This window comes from Pyrus communis, chromosome 17, assembly GCF_963583255.1.
Source record: "Pyrus communis chromosome 17, drPyrComm1.1, whole genome shotgun sequence".
Taxonomy (NCBI): domain Eukaryota; kingdom Viridiplantae; phylum Streptophyta; class Magnoliopsida; order Rosales; family Rosaceae; genus Pyrus; species Pyrus communis.
This window is the reverse complement of record NC_084819.1, coordinates 6,251,776-6,269,991: the sequence shown is the minus strand read 5'-3', so window position 1 is coordinate 6,269,991 and position 18,216 is coordinate 6,251,776. Positions and strand designations below refer to the sequence as shown.

The following is an 18,216-nucleotide window of genomic DNA, read 5'->3' as shown; positions in this document are numbered from 1 at the left end:
TCTTTCTTTCAGGCTAGAAAATTGAATCTTGAATTGCGCTGAAATCAGGTGAAGAGATGCTGGCTAGAAAATTGAATCTTGAATTGCGCTGAAATCAGGTGAAGAGATGCTAAGAAAAGCTAACGGTATTATTGTCAACTTAAAGTTTTATGCTTTCGATAGACAGCGTTTTGATTTGCAACGGCTGCAATGCATTTAATGGTTTTTGTCAACTTAAACGTTTTGTGCTGTCGATAAAACAAGATTGTTTGCAACTACTGCAATGCATTTTTTTGGAGCACCAAAACCTGGGCTTGTTCCCTTAAACAAGTCGATCATGACTGCCATGGTGGCATGACAATGTGCTCATGCACATGTAACCCTTGCTGGTACATATTGGCTCTTGTCCTTCCACCTTTCACAAGGTTTACCAACAGGTTCTTGAACCTTGTTTAAATGAATTGGTTGGTCATCATTAAACCTTGTTTGGATGAAGAGTTTAGTGAAAGTGAGCTACTTCCACAGAAGGTTGAGTTTTAAACCGCTACACTTAAAACTGGAGCTTGTCTGAATGTAGTTGTTTAAGTGATTTACATGCCAAGACTTAAACAACCATATTGAGCCAATATTTTGTAGAATCCCCTTTCATCTTAATATTTTGTAGACTATGTTTTTTGGTAGGTGGAAAGATATGCATACAAAAGATGTGGATTCTTTTTCTCATTTTTAAAGTAACAAAAACCTTTTTCTACGGCCCAGGTACTATGCACCTGCATTAGGGTTTTTGATGTTTTCAGTCGGGGTTAATTCCAGCGAAAAGGATTTCCTCAAAGCTTTTAAGAGGCCGACATCTGTTTTAGCTGGTTATACTGGTCAATTTCTTGTCAAGCCGCTCCTTGGGTATGTTTTTGGATTTATCGCGGTAGCAATATTTGGTCTTCCAACTCAAGTAGGTAAGAAGATTCACCCTGCCTCCCTGTCAGAACACTAGAATGAAAGTGTGAACTTTTCTTATATCTGTGATCAGGTGCTGGGATTATATTGGTATCTTGTGTTAATGGTGCCTAGTCTCAAACTATGCTACTATTCTGACTGGACCCGACAGTGGCCCCTCTGAGCATTGTCATGGCATCATTATCTACTGCTTCTGCAGTATTTATCACACCATTCTTATCGTTATTGCTCATTGGAAAGTTGTTGACTTAAGGGGAATGGTGTCCAGCTAGCATTCTGCAGATTATAGTCACTGCCAGTAGCTGCAGGCTTGCTTTTGAATCCATGATACACCAACTCTGGATAATATCCATTTTAACACAATGTTCATTTGGAGAGATTCTGACTTGTCTTATATATTTCACCTTCAGGTTTCTTCTCCAAATATGTGATGCCATTCGGCCATTTTTGCCTCCGCTATGTGTGTGTTGGAGCACCACTTGCCATTAACATTGAGCCTGCTATGTCTTCTTTTGGACTAACCGTTTTGTTGCTCTTTATCGCATGTTATTTGACGGCTTTTATAGCTGGCTATTTTCTTACTGGCGTGGTCTTTCATACGACACCTGATGTTAAAGCTCTACAAAGAACACTATCCTATGAGACAGGTTCTAGCTTTCTCTCTTATCACTTATCAATACATAATATTTAGGAATTTATGACACTATTAATCATTCGCTTTTGCAGGAATGCAAAGAAGTCTTCTGGCCCTTGCAAATAGATTTTTCCAAGATCTGCAATCTCTATGAATCAATATCTTTGGCTTATATACCAATTTTGTTTTCTTTTTACACCAATTCAAATCATGTCACTTAACCTTACTGCAAGCAGAAGGGTTCTTCTGCAAGCACTAAACTTCTGCATTAAGTTTAAGATATTCACTATTTTTACTGCTGTCTACAGACTCTGATCATGTCTTTGATGGGCTTCTCCCTCGTCATGGTTTGCGCAAAAAAGAATGAACTATGACAAAGCGCATCTCAATTGTCGGAAGTTGGTTTGATGGCTTGCAGCATATGGAGAACTTTTTTTTATCGAAACGTATGGAGAACTACGACTGAAGTTTAAATAATTTTGTACTATTACACTATGTTTGGACGTGGGGAATAAATTTGGAATTTTGACGAAAGTCAGACTTTAACATGTACTAATTCCCTTGTTTTGACTTATAAATAAAGAAATTTAGAATTTTCACCCAAAAAGAAAAAGAAAAAAAACTTAAAATTTGGGACCTTCAATCTCAAAGTTTAAATTTCATATAATTAGGTGTCGCTTTCAAATTTCTACGAGTGAGTTTAAAAATAAAAAAAATTTGTATTCAAATTCTATTGTTCTCTTAGGTTAACTGAACAAGAAAATTCACAAATTATAGAAAATAAAATTACATTATTTTAAAATCTTTTAGTAATCTTAAATCTCCATATACAAACGCAGTGTTAGAGTCTTTATTTTTATACAACTGATAATGGGGAAGAGAATCAAACTTAGAACCTTTAGTCTAGAGGTAAATGTTTTTAATTAGTTCAGCTACACCAGCCCACCCCCTAGAAGAGCTAAAGTTTGTATAAACTCATTTTGTATATTTTGCCTCATGTAAAAATTATGAGTTTCAACATTTTGAATAAAATCAAACACACTCTCTCCCAATGTTAGCAAAAGAGAGATGGTAAGAAAATTACAATAACTCAGTTTGTTGCAAATAGTACTATTAATTACGAATGTGATTGTATAAATTTGAAAAATTCTGAAAAGATTTGGAGATCAAATTCTTATAGGTTTATATTACTTGCAATGTAAGAAAGTCTATCATGATTAAATAAAGGTATAGGCCAAGGGGTGAGGACACAATTTACATACTCCCGAGCTCTTCTCTATTGTGTCGTCCTCTGTTTTTCTCACCCACTTTAAAATTTAGTTTACAACACGTTATCATCATCACCTGTCTCTACGAGAAGGAGAGGATCCTTGAACGAAACCTTGCGAAAGCTTTTCACCATCTTCATCAACATCCAAGTAATCCTAAACCCTAAGCTATTTTATTTCAGTTTGATTTATGCCATGAATACTATGATTATTCTTCTATGCTATATGCATGTTATATGTTGATTATATGTGGGGGTATATTGAAAAATAAGGAAAAATGAAAGGATTCCAAAACCCTAAATTGCAGAAGTCGCATGTTGAAGCGACGCCTGCTTTCAAGTCGAGCTAAGTCGTTCAGCCGTGCCAGTCCTAAGCCCAGGTTGCATGACATGTCGTTTGACATGTCTTCTTCTTCCCCAACCTAGTCGCTGCCGTCCTGCCTTGTGTATTCGTGAAGGTTGCGATCCTGAGCTACCTCCAACGACTTTTGTTGTCATTAATGATGATGGCACCCATCTCTGACACATGTAGTTGTCGTGTTTGTGATTCGGGATTACCTCGGTTGACGAAATCAAGGAGATTCCTTTTGAATCTCATCAAAACCCTTGACCCAAATTTCGTTCAACCACTAGTGTGGATGCAAATTTTCACTTTCTCTTTCTTTAACAAAATTGCACCTACAAAACAATCAACACCTTTGGTCAAGGCCAAGAGCCTCATGCGCCCACGATGAAGGGAGGGGCTTTGCCCGAAGAACCTCCGATGCCAAAGTTAGAATTTAGAGAGAAAAGTGTTTGGAAAGTTTTTTGGGAGTTTTGCAAGAGTGTGTAACTTAGCTTTTTAGAGAAAATGGGGTCCAATTTATAGAGCATGGCCAACCCTCTTTGGGAGAGAGAGTGGCCGACCTTTGGGTGTTTTTTGGGGTGTAATGGGTGAGTTATTTGGCAATTAATGCATTAATTAGGTAATAAATCCATTAATTGGCCAATTAACTCAATTTATATGGAATGTTTTAAAGGTTATGGAGTAAATACCTTGTAGGGAATATAAGATGAGGATGGATGAAATAATTTTGAATTTGTTACCTATTTTGGGCACTTTTGGCTTGGTTGAGGGATGCTTGCTCGCTGCTCGTGCATAGGAAACCTGGTGTGCCTTGAGGGTAATTTTGTTATTTTTACCCAAAATTCCACGTGTCGCCTCTTGATTATTTTTGGCTCCACAAATGCCCCCACACCTACTGGGCTGCTCGTAGGAAAGGGCAGCAGGTGTAGAGATCTTGCTTTAGGAAACTTAGGACTGCTTCTTATTTTGATGTAGATTCCTTCTTTAATATGAAATTAGATCATTCTAGGAAAGGGAAATAAATTCCTCTCAAAGTCTATTTAAGTCCACCTTAAGTGGGTTGTTAAATCAACTTTAGAAACTGATTTATTCTACCCGACAAGATATAGAAAGCTTAGAGGATATTTGTTCCCCCTCCTCTAGCAATCTTCTACATCTTACCCGCACAAAAGATCGTCTTTCGTTGCTTACTTCGTCTCCGCGCTGCACCAATGTAAAAAATTTAATTTTCCTTGCCTTCTTCTTGGATAGTGCTGTCGCGGTGCAGCCGTCGGGGTGGTGCAACGCGTTGGTTGGCAGGGGCCAGGAGTCGACTTGGCATGAGCCAATGAGGTGGTGTGGCAGGGGCCATTGCTTGTGCTGCTCAGCTTGATTGAAGCCAAGGATTGGCTCGGCATGGGCTGAGGAAATGACGTGGCATGGGTTACGGTTTGGGCTGCTTGTCGGAAATGAGGAAACTGCTTGAGTTTGATTTCTCAGCTGCCATAGATGGAGCAGTCAAGGATGGAACTGCCAAGATCGGAGCTGCTGAATATGAAGTGTTAGATGATCGAATTGTTGAGTGCAAAAAGTGGCTGCTGCCCTCTGACCATTTTGCTTCCTACTCGATCTTCAAGCATTCGATCCTTTTAGCCATGTGGCTTTCTCGCACTGGAGAGCTTACCTAGATGGGTGTCGGGGAATTAGTTTACCCTTTCACACTGGAGAGCAATTAGTTTACCCTCTCGCACTAGAGAGCAATTAGTTTATCCTCTCGTACTGGAAAGCAAACCTATATGGATGTTGGGGAATTAGTTTACCCTCTCGCACTGAAGAGTAATTAGTTTATCCTCTTGCACTGGAAAGCAGACCCATATGGGTGTTAGGGAATTAGTTTACCCTCTCGAATTGGAGAGTAATTAGTTTATCCTCTTGCACTGGAGAACAAACCCAAAAAGGATTTTGAGCAGTTGTTGTAGACAGCAGTCGAGCCAGGCTTATGAATAACTTCTTGAATCTTTATTGAGAATAAAGAAACAAATCAACTATGCGGGAAAGTAGAAACTGCATAACAAACTGGATAATCCTCGGCTTGTGAGGCCTTGTTCGTCGAGCTGTTTAAGACTTCGAACTTATTTGGAAAAAAACCCTAACGGGGTTTAGGGGGTGATGGAAACTTCCCCTGTTTGTGTAGGCTGTTTTGTTGACATGTTAAGATATTCGTTGCACCGTCCCTCATTTGTCAGCTTCTCAAGATACTGCTTCCACTTCAGGCAGCCGTTGGTAGTGTGGCCCGGTCCTTGATGGAATACGCAATACTTTGTGTGATCCAGCCTGGTAAGATCGCCTTTCATGGGTGGTGGTAGTTTGAACCAAGGTTCGTTCTTGAGCTTACAGAGAATTTGGCCGCTTGGAACTGTGAACTTGGTGAATGTTTCAGCTGCTGAGTCTTCTCTGGTCGAGGAATATTCTATGTACATCTTTTTCAACTCGTTTTCGTTAGACTGCTTGGCCTCATCCCATAGTGTATGCTTTTCCGCCAAAGCATATGAAGCTGCTAGGGTCAGTTCTTCTCCCATGATCAGTTTTACGAATAAACGGTGTTCGGTAGGAAGGCCATTTTTGAATGCTGTCGTTGCTATGTCCTCATTGCAGCCAACAATCTTGGCCTTCTCCGCTTTGAACCTTTTGAGATAATTGCAAATTGTTTCCCAAGGGTCTTTTATGATGCTGAAGTGATGGTCGGATGTCCTCTTGATTGAGCGGTTAGACGATTACTCCTTAGTACAAACAAAGGAAAGTTTATTGAAACTTTGGATCCACTGCGGCGGTTAGAGTGTGAAACCAGTCTTGCGCCCCGCCTTGTAGAGTTGTGGCAAAAATTTTGCACATAAGCGCATCGTTATTCCTGTAAAGGATCATGGTACTGCAGTAATGCTTCAAATGTCGATCTGGATCTTCGTCTCCCTATTAACGGAATGAAGTGAGGCATAGTGAACCCGCGAAGGTGGATCTGTCCACTCGATCTCATTCATGAATGGTGACATACTTATGTTGGTCATGTCTCGTCGAAGTGCATCGTTAGCAGCCTCATCACGTTGGAAATTGTGCGATCGTTTAGTTAGGAACCTCTCAACTTATTCTTGAATTTGCATCTGTTGGGGCAGTGGAACTTTCGGCTGCCTCTAGTCGTGACATGTGGGTTTGGGCCACCTTTCCCTATGCTTGACTTGTCTATGTCGCAGCTGCAGTGCGTGTGGCACATTCCTAGCTGGCGAACAAGCTGCTCGCAAGCTGCCGATTGAACTTATGTTGGATTGAGTGATCGCTTCTCTTCGTCTGTCATGCTGCTTACTCCAATGTAAGGTGGATAATGTTTCTTGTGAGCCTAGTTGTGAATGAACAATTAGCCTAGAAGTTTGTCCATGTTGATAACCGGAGTGAGGCCTCAACCATGAACATATGCTCGTCCGTGGGCTTGATCGATAATGCACGCTCATTCGCGCGCTACAACGAGAGTATACGCTATCCCAAGGACCTAGGCGTGGCAGGTTAAGGGGCTACTTGCCGGGACACTGCTGGAGAGGTTTGTCTGCCCTTGTCCTACTTTAGGACTCTTCGTTCGAGGCATGTTGCATCTCAGTGTGCTGCAAGAGCTGATTCACCAAGGTCATTTGTTGTGCGAGGGCGCTCGTCAACTCTATGACTTGTTAAGACAAATGTTGTTCACCATTGGGATTGGAAAAGTCTGGAAGGAATGCAATTCCTTGAGCAGTGGAAGGGTGGTAGACTCTGGGCGTGAGATTTGAGTTGGGAAATGTCAAATTTGGGGAGAAATGTGGTAAAAATGCCCCCGATTCAATCGTAGGTCCTAAAACTTGAAGCTGGGATGTTTGAGCTAATCTTAGGCCGATTTGGGCTGCTTGGAAAGCCATGGGAGCAGGCTGGGCCACAGAAGCAGGCTGGGGCGCTAGAGCAGGCTGCTCACACACGTGATGCTCGCGAATGTGAGGCTTGGGCTTGGCTTGGTAATGTATTGGGCTTGCGTTGGGCATGGAGTGACATGGCTTGGGCCGTGGTGGTGGTGCCACTCCCCCTAAGATCACATTTAATCTCGTGGATCGCCGCGGTCCCATTTATTGAATATTGGAATTTTCACTTGTGGAATTTTCTAAATTTCTAGCCATTGTATTCCTCTTTTACGTTTTATCAAAGAATCTTTGCAAATAAAAATTCTAATAATAAGAACGTACAAAAAATACAAGTGGACTAGAAAAATAGAGAAAATAGAGAAAAAAAACTTTTTTGTGCGAGAGTTTTCTAAAAGTGTGAATCTTAGCTCTCAATGAAAGCACCAATTTGTGGATACAAATTTTCGCCTTCTCCTTCTTTGACAAAATTGCACCTACAAAACAATCAACACCTTTGGTCAAGGCCAAGAGCCTCACGCGCCCACGATGAATGGGGGGTGGGGGGGGCTTTGGCTGAAGAACCTCCAATGCCAAAGTTGGAATTTAAAGATAAAAGTGTTTGGAGAGTTTTTGGGAGTTTAGCAAGAGTGTGTAACTTAGTTTTTTAGAGAAAATAAGGTCCAATTTATAGAATATGGCCGGCCCTCTTTGGAGAGAGAGTGGCATTTTGGGTGTTTTTGGGGGTGTAATGGGTGAGTTACTTGGCAATTAATGGATTAATTAGGTGATAAATCCATTAATTGCCCAATTAACTCAATTTATATGAAATGTTTTGAAGGTTATGGAGTAAATACCTTGTAGGGAATATAAGATGAGGATGGATGAAATAATTTTGAATTTGTTACCTATTTTGGGCACTTTTGGCTTGGTTGACGGATGCTTGCCTGCTGCTCGCATGCAGGAAACCTGGTGTGCCTTAAGGGTAATTTTGTCATTTTCACCCAAAAATCCATGTGTCGCCTCTTGATTATTTTTGGCTCCACAACCACCATAATTCGTCAAGGACGTTGACAACCATGGGGATGAATCTACATACCCTAGAAGTAGATTGAGGACTGCTCGTTGAATTTTGATGTCGAGATTTCTCCATGGTGAAAGATCAGGTTCCACTGTGAGCCCAAGGTTGCCTGGAAAACACATCCCTCGATCAAATTAAGGTTGATGGTGAGGTTTGGAGCCTCTGTCTCAACCTTAGAAACCCAGATGCCACTTGGAACGGCGAGCCTTACAACCGCTACAAGAGCAAGGTTCTTCAGAGATTCAGTTGGGAGTCACCAAATAGTATAGACCATGCTTCGACAAGAGTTTAACAAAGGACCCTGACAACTTCGGTTGTAGTCCACCGAACAATATAGACCCTGCTTTGGCAGAAATCTATCAAATAACCCTGACAGCTTCGGCTGTGGTCCACAAAAGAGGAATGCCCTGCTTCGGCAAATGTGTATCGATCAAAATGCTATGCTTTGACATGAGCCTACCGAATCCCACGCCTAGTTTTGGATGGGGTTATGTCAAACTTGATCTTCCTGCTCGGTAGTAGGATGCCGAACATACCCCATATCCCCAGTTTTTTATGGGAACCTCTGAACCTTATTGGTTATGCGCCCCTTTGGTTTTGGAATGGGCTTGAAGTCTATACATACCCATGTCCCGATACTTGGGCCTGAAGCTCAAATATATCCGATGACGAGTCTAGAAGACTCCCCACACATATGATGTGAAGTTATCTGTTTTATGTGGTTTCATATACTATTGTAATATTATATCCACATGACGCCATAATTGTGGAGTGGGTGGTCATAATGTGCCATGTCAGCATACTAACATATTTTTTTAACAAAATACAGACAAAAGGATGATTGATCTGAAACATCCAAATTTAGGGACCAGTTGTGTAAAAAAACCCTTATAAAAATGGATGTGAGAGAGAGATGGCTCAGGTGTATAAGAATTGTGTCTTCATCCCTTGACCTTACAACTTTACTTATGCTAATCATGATGGACTTTTTTACATTACAAGTAATACAAAGCTTATATATGAGGATTTGATCTCCAAATCCTATTGAGATTTTACTTTAAATTTACACAATCACTAAAATACTATTGACAACATATACAAATATATATTATATACATTTTCATATCTTAATCGTTAAGACTGTGGCGACCAACGTATACTAAGTAATCCAATTTGGTAAGCTAAGCTGTGTTTCCCAATGATGCATGAAGACAAGACTACATTTAAGAGAAGCCGGATTCCTTTCCTACTATATGAATTCACTCTATGCCTTATAGTGAAAGGGTTATTTAACGACCAAATAAAGCCAACGAATTTGATGATTTTAACGTTATAAAATTATTCATGGTACAATTTTTTGTTAGGAAGATACCATTAGTTTTTTAAGGGTACTCTTATACGGTATTGTAGAAGTCCATACTATACGGAAAGAGATCATCCCCGGATCTCTTCCACCAAGGTCACCATATCAAATGATCTGAACCTTTGAAATTTGATCAAATGGCTAAAAATAGGGATCCATTTTAAAAGTTATAATAACTTTAACTGTTTGGTCAAATTTTAAGGATTCAGATCACTTGATCAGGTGACTTTGGTGGAAGAGATCCGGAAAGGATCTCTTTTCATAATATACCACCTTCTTCCAAAAATGTTAGTTACTAAAATTACGACATACCGTCATTTAATACTATGATTTAATGATATTATTTTTTATATGTAAGTGAGATGTTTTAAGTTCGATTCTATTTAATGATGAATTTGAAACACATTATTTCTAACGGTTTAGCCTAATCCCCCACCCCATCGTTTGTTCCACAAAAAAATATTTTGCAAGGGGGTTATCAACTGACTCTTTGCCTCTTATATTTTACATACACGGCTATCACGTCTTTGGACTTGGACCTAACACAATTGAAATTTTTTCTTTTTCATTTTCATTTTTAGACTCGAAATAAAAAAAATAGTGTCGCACGCTTATTTTTATTTTTAACACACATTCTAAATTTTAAAGTGCCGTATGAATTGAAGAAAATTAATGATATAAAATTAATAAATACGTGAAAATAGTGCTATTTATAAAAAAATTTAGGAGGTGTATTCAATTGAGATTTTGAGGGAGTTTAATTCTTTTAATGAATCTAGGGGTATTCAATTAAGATTTTAAATAATTATCTGAAATTCAAGGGATATTCAATTAAAATTTTAAGATAGTTTATTAAAATACTTATAAATCTAGATGTATTCAATTAGGATTTGAAAGAAGTTTAAAACATTCCAGGTATATTCAATTAGAAATTGATTTTAAAAAATTTAAGAAAGTTGATGAATTAGAGGGAAACGAAGAGATTTCGTTGTGTATTTTAAGCATCCATAAATCTCACATCTCCCCATGAGATTTCGAGGGAATTGAATTAAAATTTTATATGAAATCTCTATAAATCAATTAAATTTCATAAAAATCTATGAATTTTTAAATGTATTAAAATCTCTCCAATTCTCAATTAAATACGTCCCTTAAACCTTAAATACAAAGTTTCTAATAAAAATATTACCGAAGGACAAAAAATAATAGAACTTTAGCTCAGGCGGTTCCGTCGAACCAAAAAAATAATGCAAATGGTCTACCAGTCACATTCTCCTCTCTCTCACTATCTAACGAACAGAAGGGAAAACGAAAAACCGAGACGGTGGTGATCAAAATTCAATTAGAGCCATGGCGTCGTCGACTGAAGAATCGAATCCCGAGCAGCAGCAGCAGCAGCAGCAGCAACAACAATCAGTGAAAGAGTGCGTCCACAAGACCAAGCTCATCCAATTTTTGGGACGCTCCACGCCTATCGTCCTCCAGAACGACAATGGTCCCTGCCCGCTCCTCGCTATCTGTAATTCATCTCTCTCTCTCTCTCTCTCTCTTGTTCGCTTAGGCTTTCGCTTTCTGATTTTTCTTGCTTTTTGATTCGGATTGATTGGTTGCCAAGAAAGTAGAGGAAAATGATTAGGGATTGGTATTTTGACTCACAATCTGAAATTGGTTCGTGGATTTCTGTAAGTGTGAGTTGCAGGGTGTGTTAGTGTAGTCAGAAACTGAGATTCAAAATTTCTGTTATTTTTCATACGCTGATTTTTTGGCAAACAAACAAACATGGAGGAAAAATACCGACTTGATCACTCAATACCCTGAATTCTTCATTTGTTTGGTCTGTTTTTGAGTCTGAAATCGAGATTTGGTCCTTGCAAATATTGCTTAATCATGCTTCATATACTCAAGATTGGAGGGTTCTGTTATCAAATTTTCAGTTAATTTCTAGGGTTTTCTGATCGTCAATCGTGTCAATTAATTTCTAGGGTTTTCTGATCGTCAATCGTGTCAATTATTGAACCAAACTAAAAGAAACCAAGGAATTTAGGTTTTGAGCCTTAATCAAATGTGCATTGCTGTTAGGGTTCGTCCCCCTCCCCCCAAACTATTTTGCTAGTTAACGCCTGGAGTGATCATTTGAATTATGCTTGGGGAATAGTTATTAGCGCTTCAAAATAGTCATCATGCACTCCTCTCCTTTATTTTCGCTAGGGATGACTTTTTTGGAGTGGCAATAGCAGCTCCCTATGTTTTCCCATGTGCACAATTCTTTTTTTTTCCCTTCTCAGATTGACCGTTGAGAAAATGGTGACATATAACATATCTGATTAACTAGATTTGAATTTTGGATTGAATGACTACTCTATTTGGTTGTCAAGCTGAGAAGGAAAAATCGCGCTGTTTATTACTGTTTCTCTAATCAATCTTCAATTATTATTGTTATTATTTTTCGATTGTTATTTTCCTGTTTAGCTTTTTTGTTGCTGGGAGATCTGTGGATTAAATGGATAACTTTATGAATCTTAAGTGCCATTGCTATTTGATTTTAATTAAATGAATGGTTCAATTTAGCTATAAAAAATCTTTAATGAGGTCAGGCCTATGATAAATTACAGTGTTCTGGATGTATTCCTTATGTAGGAACAAAAATATCATGCATGCAAGTGAATTTGAACATGAATAATCCTGTGACCTACACCTAGGGAAAGATACGCATACTGCGATTATTATTTTATTGGGGAAATAGACTCGTGCCTTCTTTTTGTTGGTTTGAATTTGAGTTTCTTACAGGTAACGTTCTCTCGCTGAGGAATAGCTTGAATTTGAGTCCAGACTCGTCAGAAGTCTCACAGGAGAAACTACTTTCGCTCATTGCTGAAAGACTGATTGATTCTAACAGTAATATCGATGTAATTAACAACAATTTTCTTTCATTACCAATTCTGAGTTTCTCTCTTTCTTTTTGTAAGTTGATGCGAACTATGTTGTTATTGTGATTTAGAATAAAGATGCTGGATATGTAGAAAACCAACAGCAGAACATTGCTGATGCTATTGATCTTCTCCCTCGACTTGCAACGGGGATTGATGTAAATATAAAATTCAGAAGGTTGGCATTGTTTATTTCTTCCTGTAGTTTATTGTGATGTTCTGCATTGTGAGTTTTAATGGAAATTTAACTAATGATTGCAGGATAGATGATTTTGAGTTTACTCCAGAGTGTGCCATATTTGACCTGTTAGACATTCCACTATATCATGGTTGGATCGTTGATCCGCAGGTTTGCTTCTTTAGTTCTCAATCCTTACATAGCATGAGTAGAGTTATTCAAGCACTAATTTTACTTATTGCAAAAGTCTGACGTGTGCTGGAGGTTCATGCAATTGGGCCTGGTGTAGTAGGCTCCCTTAATGCTTATTTGCCTCACATAATATAGTAGTTAAGAAATTGGGAAGAGAATTATATGGACTAGTCATAAGCCTGAAGGTTTTAAATATAGTATAACTCTAGTCACAGATACACAATAAGATACTAAATCACAACCATACTATGCAAAGTAGAAACTACTTAACACCGTAAACAAATTAGGAAGGAAAATCTTCTTATTTCCCAATTATGGTATACTTTAATATACCCCCAAAGATGTAGCATATGGATATGGTTGATGATCATTCTCCTACCTGTTACATAATTTGAAATTTTAATTAATAACTTAGAAACATAAAAGAAACTGACATAATTAAATGAAAAGCATTAAAAAAAAAAAAATTAGATTTGTGCTTGTGCTGACGTAAAGACATCATGTGTCTGCACAAAACAACTATATTATATTTCACACACCTGACTGCTTAAACAACTTTGTGGTCATGTGTCTACATACTGGATGACAAGGTGTGCCTCCACAATATAAGATATCTTGTGCCTTCATAAAACGACTAAAACCTCACCACAAAGATGGGCCACAAACTTTTTGGCCGAAGAAAGAACATAGATTGTATATTGAGTTTATGGGTAGGAATAATCAATTGGATCTTACGCAGGCAAGCACAAGAGAGCCACACATCAAAATTGCTCTTGCATAATATGTACAGGCCCTGCACATTTGTATGCATGTGTCCATGTATGTTTTGCTAAGGTGGTATCTGGTTGATTTTGGGTACTTGTAGTTCGTGTGTGCCACATACAGCAGGCAATTAGTGGGATAAAGTTTATGTAGTGGCCACCAAAGGGGTTGTGATGGGATTTGAACTTAGGATTTGAGGTCTGTGTGCATACATATAATTACTCTCAACCAGCCCTTCTTATATATGGAAAATTCCAGTAACGAAGTGACATGTATCACATCACAACTGGGAACAAATTCAGAAAATCTGTTGCTTAGGTATTGAATTGGTCATCACTTGATTGGAATTTTGACATGCAGTTCATCTCTGCGAATTTCTAGAGTGGGAAAACAGCATATAGTTTGAAAATTCAGATGATTTTTCTGTGTTGGTGTAACTCGTTAGTCATTAATATGATTTAAGTTTTCCGGGAAACTTGTTACTGATACATTGTGCTATGGTTCTACTTTTTTATTTTATTATTTAAATTTTTATGTCGGGAAAATTCATGATATTCTGAGTAGGCTACCAGGCCACACATCCTTTATTCCCTGGTTTATAACATTATATGGTTTCTTTCATAATTTTTTCATTAGAATGTTGTTCTGTTTTTTGTTGAATAATTTGCCATCTGGTATTTACATCATGGTCTTTGTTTTTGTAATCAATTTGCTAGTGTATGCTAACCAGGATGATTGTACTGCGAATGCAATTGGGTCAAAGTCTTATAATGCTCTCATGGGGGAGCTTGTTGCACTGGAAGCACAGAATATGGAGAGTGAATGTAAGAGCACTCCAGAAGAAGATTGCGTTGATTTTGCTGCTGCAACAACTGCAACCCTGGGAGTCCCTTCACCATGCCTTTCTAAAACTAGATCTTTCGATGAGTCTCCATGTTCAGCTTCTGAAGAACCAAAGGCAAGAAAAGGTGACCGTGAAGAAGAAGAGGAGTTGATGAGGGCTTTACAAATGTCTGTGGCCGAATTGACAACCTCAGCGGGTGATCTGCTTGCAGTCGTCTATACTGAGTCTACTGACAGAGCCCCTCTGTCAATTAGCTCAGATGCAAGTACACATCCCGAGAAGGTTATGCCTGTAGATTCTGTAGATGAATCAGAGAATCATGCTGCTGTATACAATAATGTACATCAGTCAGAACTGTCTGTACCAGAAGATTGCAATGCCTCCAGGAATGAGAGTAGTAATGTGATATCTTTCAGTACTACTCCAGGACAAACAGCATTTTCTTTGTCAGAGACTGTTAAGGCAGAAAATGCTGATCAGCCAACTTATATGAAATCAGAAGAGCTTGTTTCTTCTGATCTGGTTGTGAAAAGCACTACAAATGAATCAATCAAGATCGAAGGTGGAAATTTTTTTTCTCCTGGGAAAGATACTGAGTCAGTGGAGAAAAACCTTACAGATGTGTCAATAGGGGGTGAAAAGATTGAGAGTCAGGCCAAGCTTACACCTGATGCTCATGGACATCTGGATAAGCAAAATAAGAGCAACGTGACAGAGGTATCTTGCTCATCTGCTTCAAATGTGGGTTTGAATTCATCTACTGGCGGAATGCAGCAACAGCAAAATGATGCTTCAGAAACTTTAGCATCAAGTGTTGAAGGCGGTGAGCCCATATATGAAGGAGAGGAGTGCATTCTGGATTCAAGAACTCCAGTTTTAGAAGACAGAGAGCCTGTATATGAAGGTGAGGTGGTACTTGCAAAACAAGACGACAAAAACCCCTTAGATGCAAGGCCCAGTGGTGAAATCACTCCACAACAAGGTGAGTACTATACCATATCAGAGCGGAAAAATGATTATTTGTGGATCTCGTTATTTCATTTGTAAATTTGGTGACTATTTGAGTTCAGTTAATGTTTGTAATGTTCTGATTAAACCATTCCCATTGCAATTGCCAACTGGGTTCAGGTGAACTGGTCAGGACTTTTTTGAAGAATAATGCTAGTCAGTTGACATTTTATGGGTATGCTGGTTTACTTTGACCTTTGTAGCCCTATAATCCTTTTGGATTAAAGTCATGCTCTCAATTAACTTATTGTTATTGTGGTTGTGCAGGCTTTTCTGCTTACAAGAGGGTCTTAAAGAGCGTGAGCTATGTGTTTTCTTTCGAAATAATCACTTCAGCACCCTGTTTAAGGTTAGTATGTATGGGAAGTTTAATGACTGATGTTGCTTTTCTTGAACTGCCAGGATACCTATTTGGGTGGGGAAAAAAAATTGAAATAAATGATTTAATTTCTTTTAGGGAAAAAATTTACCAGATCTCATTTCTTTTGCAGTTCAATGGTGAACTTTATCTTTTGGCCACTGATCAGGGTTACATAAATCAGCCTGATTTGGTGTGGGAAAAGCTAAATGAGGTACGATCTGTAATTCCTATGTTTTTAAGTAAAGGATATTGTTATCCATTACCCCTTTTTACTTATCATGATGGATTGGCTAAACAAATGAAAAATAAAAAAGAAATCGCATTGAAATATATTTTTATTGACAAATCAGAATTGCTCGGAGGTATTTAAAGCATTATCACTGGTTTTGATCTCAGTTAAAAGTAGATACATGCTGATGTTTTTTATATTAATATACTTATGGTGGAACCTAACCATTTTAAGGGAAATATTTAAACTGAGGAACTCCATTGGCCCAACCTGGTTAGTTTAAAGTTTCTTGTTAGCTGAAATGTTAGGTGAAGAAGTTCATTAACAATCCCGCTATTTTCTGCCATAGAAATATAAAAGTTCCAGTTGTAGAGAGATGTTCAAAATAGTAGGGTGCCTTGATGCTCAAACTTTTAAAGTGGTATTCTTACATTCACATTGTCAATCTCTCTCTCTCTCTCTCTCTCTCTCTCTCTCTCCTGCTTTCAGTATCCTAATGATGGTTCCCTACACATTTCAGGTCAATGGGGATACATTGTTTATGACAGGCAACTTCAAAGAGTTTAAGGTAGAAAATCATACAAATGACACGTGGGATGAAAACAATGCTGTCACCAGCACTGCGGTATGCATTACCTTTGGTACTATTGTATTTAGTCTGTGCACAGTTTTCTGGGATGCTAATATGAAATCAATGTTTCAGGACTATCTTGCTAGCATGGATAGTGCAGGACAAGCGGCATTTGATATGAAGTAACTATTTTACTTTGCTTCTACTTGCAGATTAGTAGTTGATTTACAATCTGTGGTTTAAAACCAGATGAGAAATGAAGTTTTAGGGATATTGCCCACTAAAATATGGTTTTGCCTGTTTCTGCAATTAGACTAGTTACAGCTTGCTAATTAAAATATGGTTTGGCCTATAGAGTTGAAAATGTACTAATAATGTTAAACTGTGTTCTGGCAGCTCTGATATGCAGTTGGCAATTGCTCTGCAGCAGCAAGAGTTTGAACAACAACCACAGCAGCGTCAAAACTCGCAGCAACCATCTATTAGTGGCAATTCAAGGATGGTTGTAGGTCCCCAGGTACAGTTTCTTGTTCAATACATGTTCTAATATTTCTTTTGATTTAGCCGTTTCAAAGTTTTGCGGCGAAAACTTGGGAAAATAATTGTAATGCTCCATCTTACAACAATTGAACTTCCTATTGTGTAGTCAGATACTAATTTTGTGTAAGCATATCCAATCACATATGTGCCAGGTCGTCCGACCCTCTAATTTTGATAAACACAGTGATCCATGTTTTATATTACATAGGTTTGGTGCAGCCAGTCGTAGCATGATGAAGTATTGTAGGTTTTTATTTTCGGTGGATGGCATATGAATTTGAAGAGCAAACTATTTAAATTTTGCAGGCGACAAGAAACAAAGCCCGAACTTCGTCATCATCCGCATCTGCAAGACCCGAAGCTAAAAAGGAGAAGTGTACTTTGATGTGACTTCCGGCAGGCAGCAGTCTTACAAGTTTGTATTGTAAATGGTGTTTGTCGTGGCCCCGATTTATTTACGACATGAATCAAACCCGTCCAACTTTTTATGTGATTTTTTAGATTAAAGTTTTTGACTGTATATAGTCAAGTAGATAACCAAATCGTTTGTCGGCCCTCCCCCAAGCGTGGCAGTTGTTCAAACCGGATGAACGAGGTCCGTGTTCTAACTCATCTGAGCGGTTCAGAGAAATATCGGATGACGGTGAAACTGGGCTCTTGTTCACTTAACATTCTGAGCTGATGTAGCGTGTTTTACTATCAATCTTAATGAAGTCCTTGGAGCCTGCATTTTCTGCCAAAATTCGTACCCTCTCACGCAATGCGAGGTTGAGTATCATTCAATATCACCACAATGGTAACACAAAACCACTTTTGTAATATCGACGGAAACGATCATCTTGCAAATTTCCATGGTTGAACGGATCAAAGTTCAGTATTGACGACGTATTGATCTGAATTGTTGAAAAGATCATTTCAACGATTGAAATTTTATTCGCAGTCAAATTTTCTATTTTCTTTTTAAATGTTGACAACAATCTCATATGCTGAGGTGATGGGAATTTATGGGTAGGTAAATGAATAACTTGACGGGAAATTGGCCCATGATGTTTTTTCAAATCTGTTGAAATGATTAGATTTTTTTAATTTGTCA

The 18,216-nt window shown here is 38.5% G+C and overlaps 1 protein-coding gene and 1 pseudogene across 1 annotated transcript; both read left to right on the top strand.

The window, feature by feature from the left end:
• The first annotated feature begins 339 nt into the window (after positions 1 to 339).
• LOC137721940 (probable sodium/metabolite cotransporter BASS6, chloroplastic) lies at positions 340 to 1,805 on the top strand (annotated as a pseudogene).
• Positions 1,806 to 10,724: 8,919 nt separating this feature from the next.
• Positions 10,725 to 17,677, top strand: LOC137721862 (uncharacterized). Its single transcript, XM_068460888.1, has 12 exons — positions 10,725 to 11,030; positions 12,299 to 12,417; positions 12,510 to 12,616; positions 12,700 to 12,787; positions 14,301 to 15,396; positions 15,543 to 15,597; positions 15,690 to 15,771; positions 15,914 to 15,994; positions 16,533 to 16,637; positions 16,716 to 16,765; positions 16,980 to 17,100; positions 17,430 to 17,677. The coding sequence occupies exons 1-12, from the start codon at positions 10,862 to 10,864 to the stop codon at positions 17,511 to 17,513; spliced, it is 2,157 nt and encodes a 718-aa protein (XP_068316989.1). The 5' UTR covers positions 10,725 to 10,861; the 3' UTR covers positions 17,514 to 17,677.
• Positions 17,678 to 18,216: the final 539 nt, after the last annotated feature.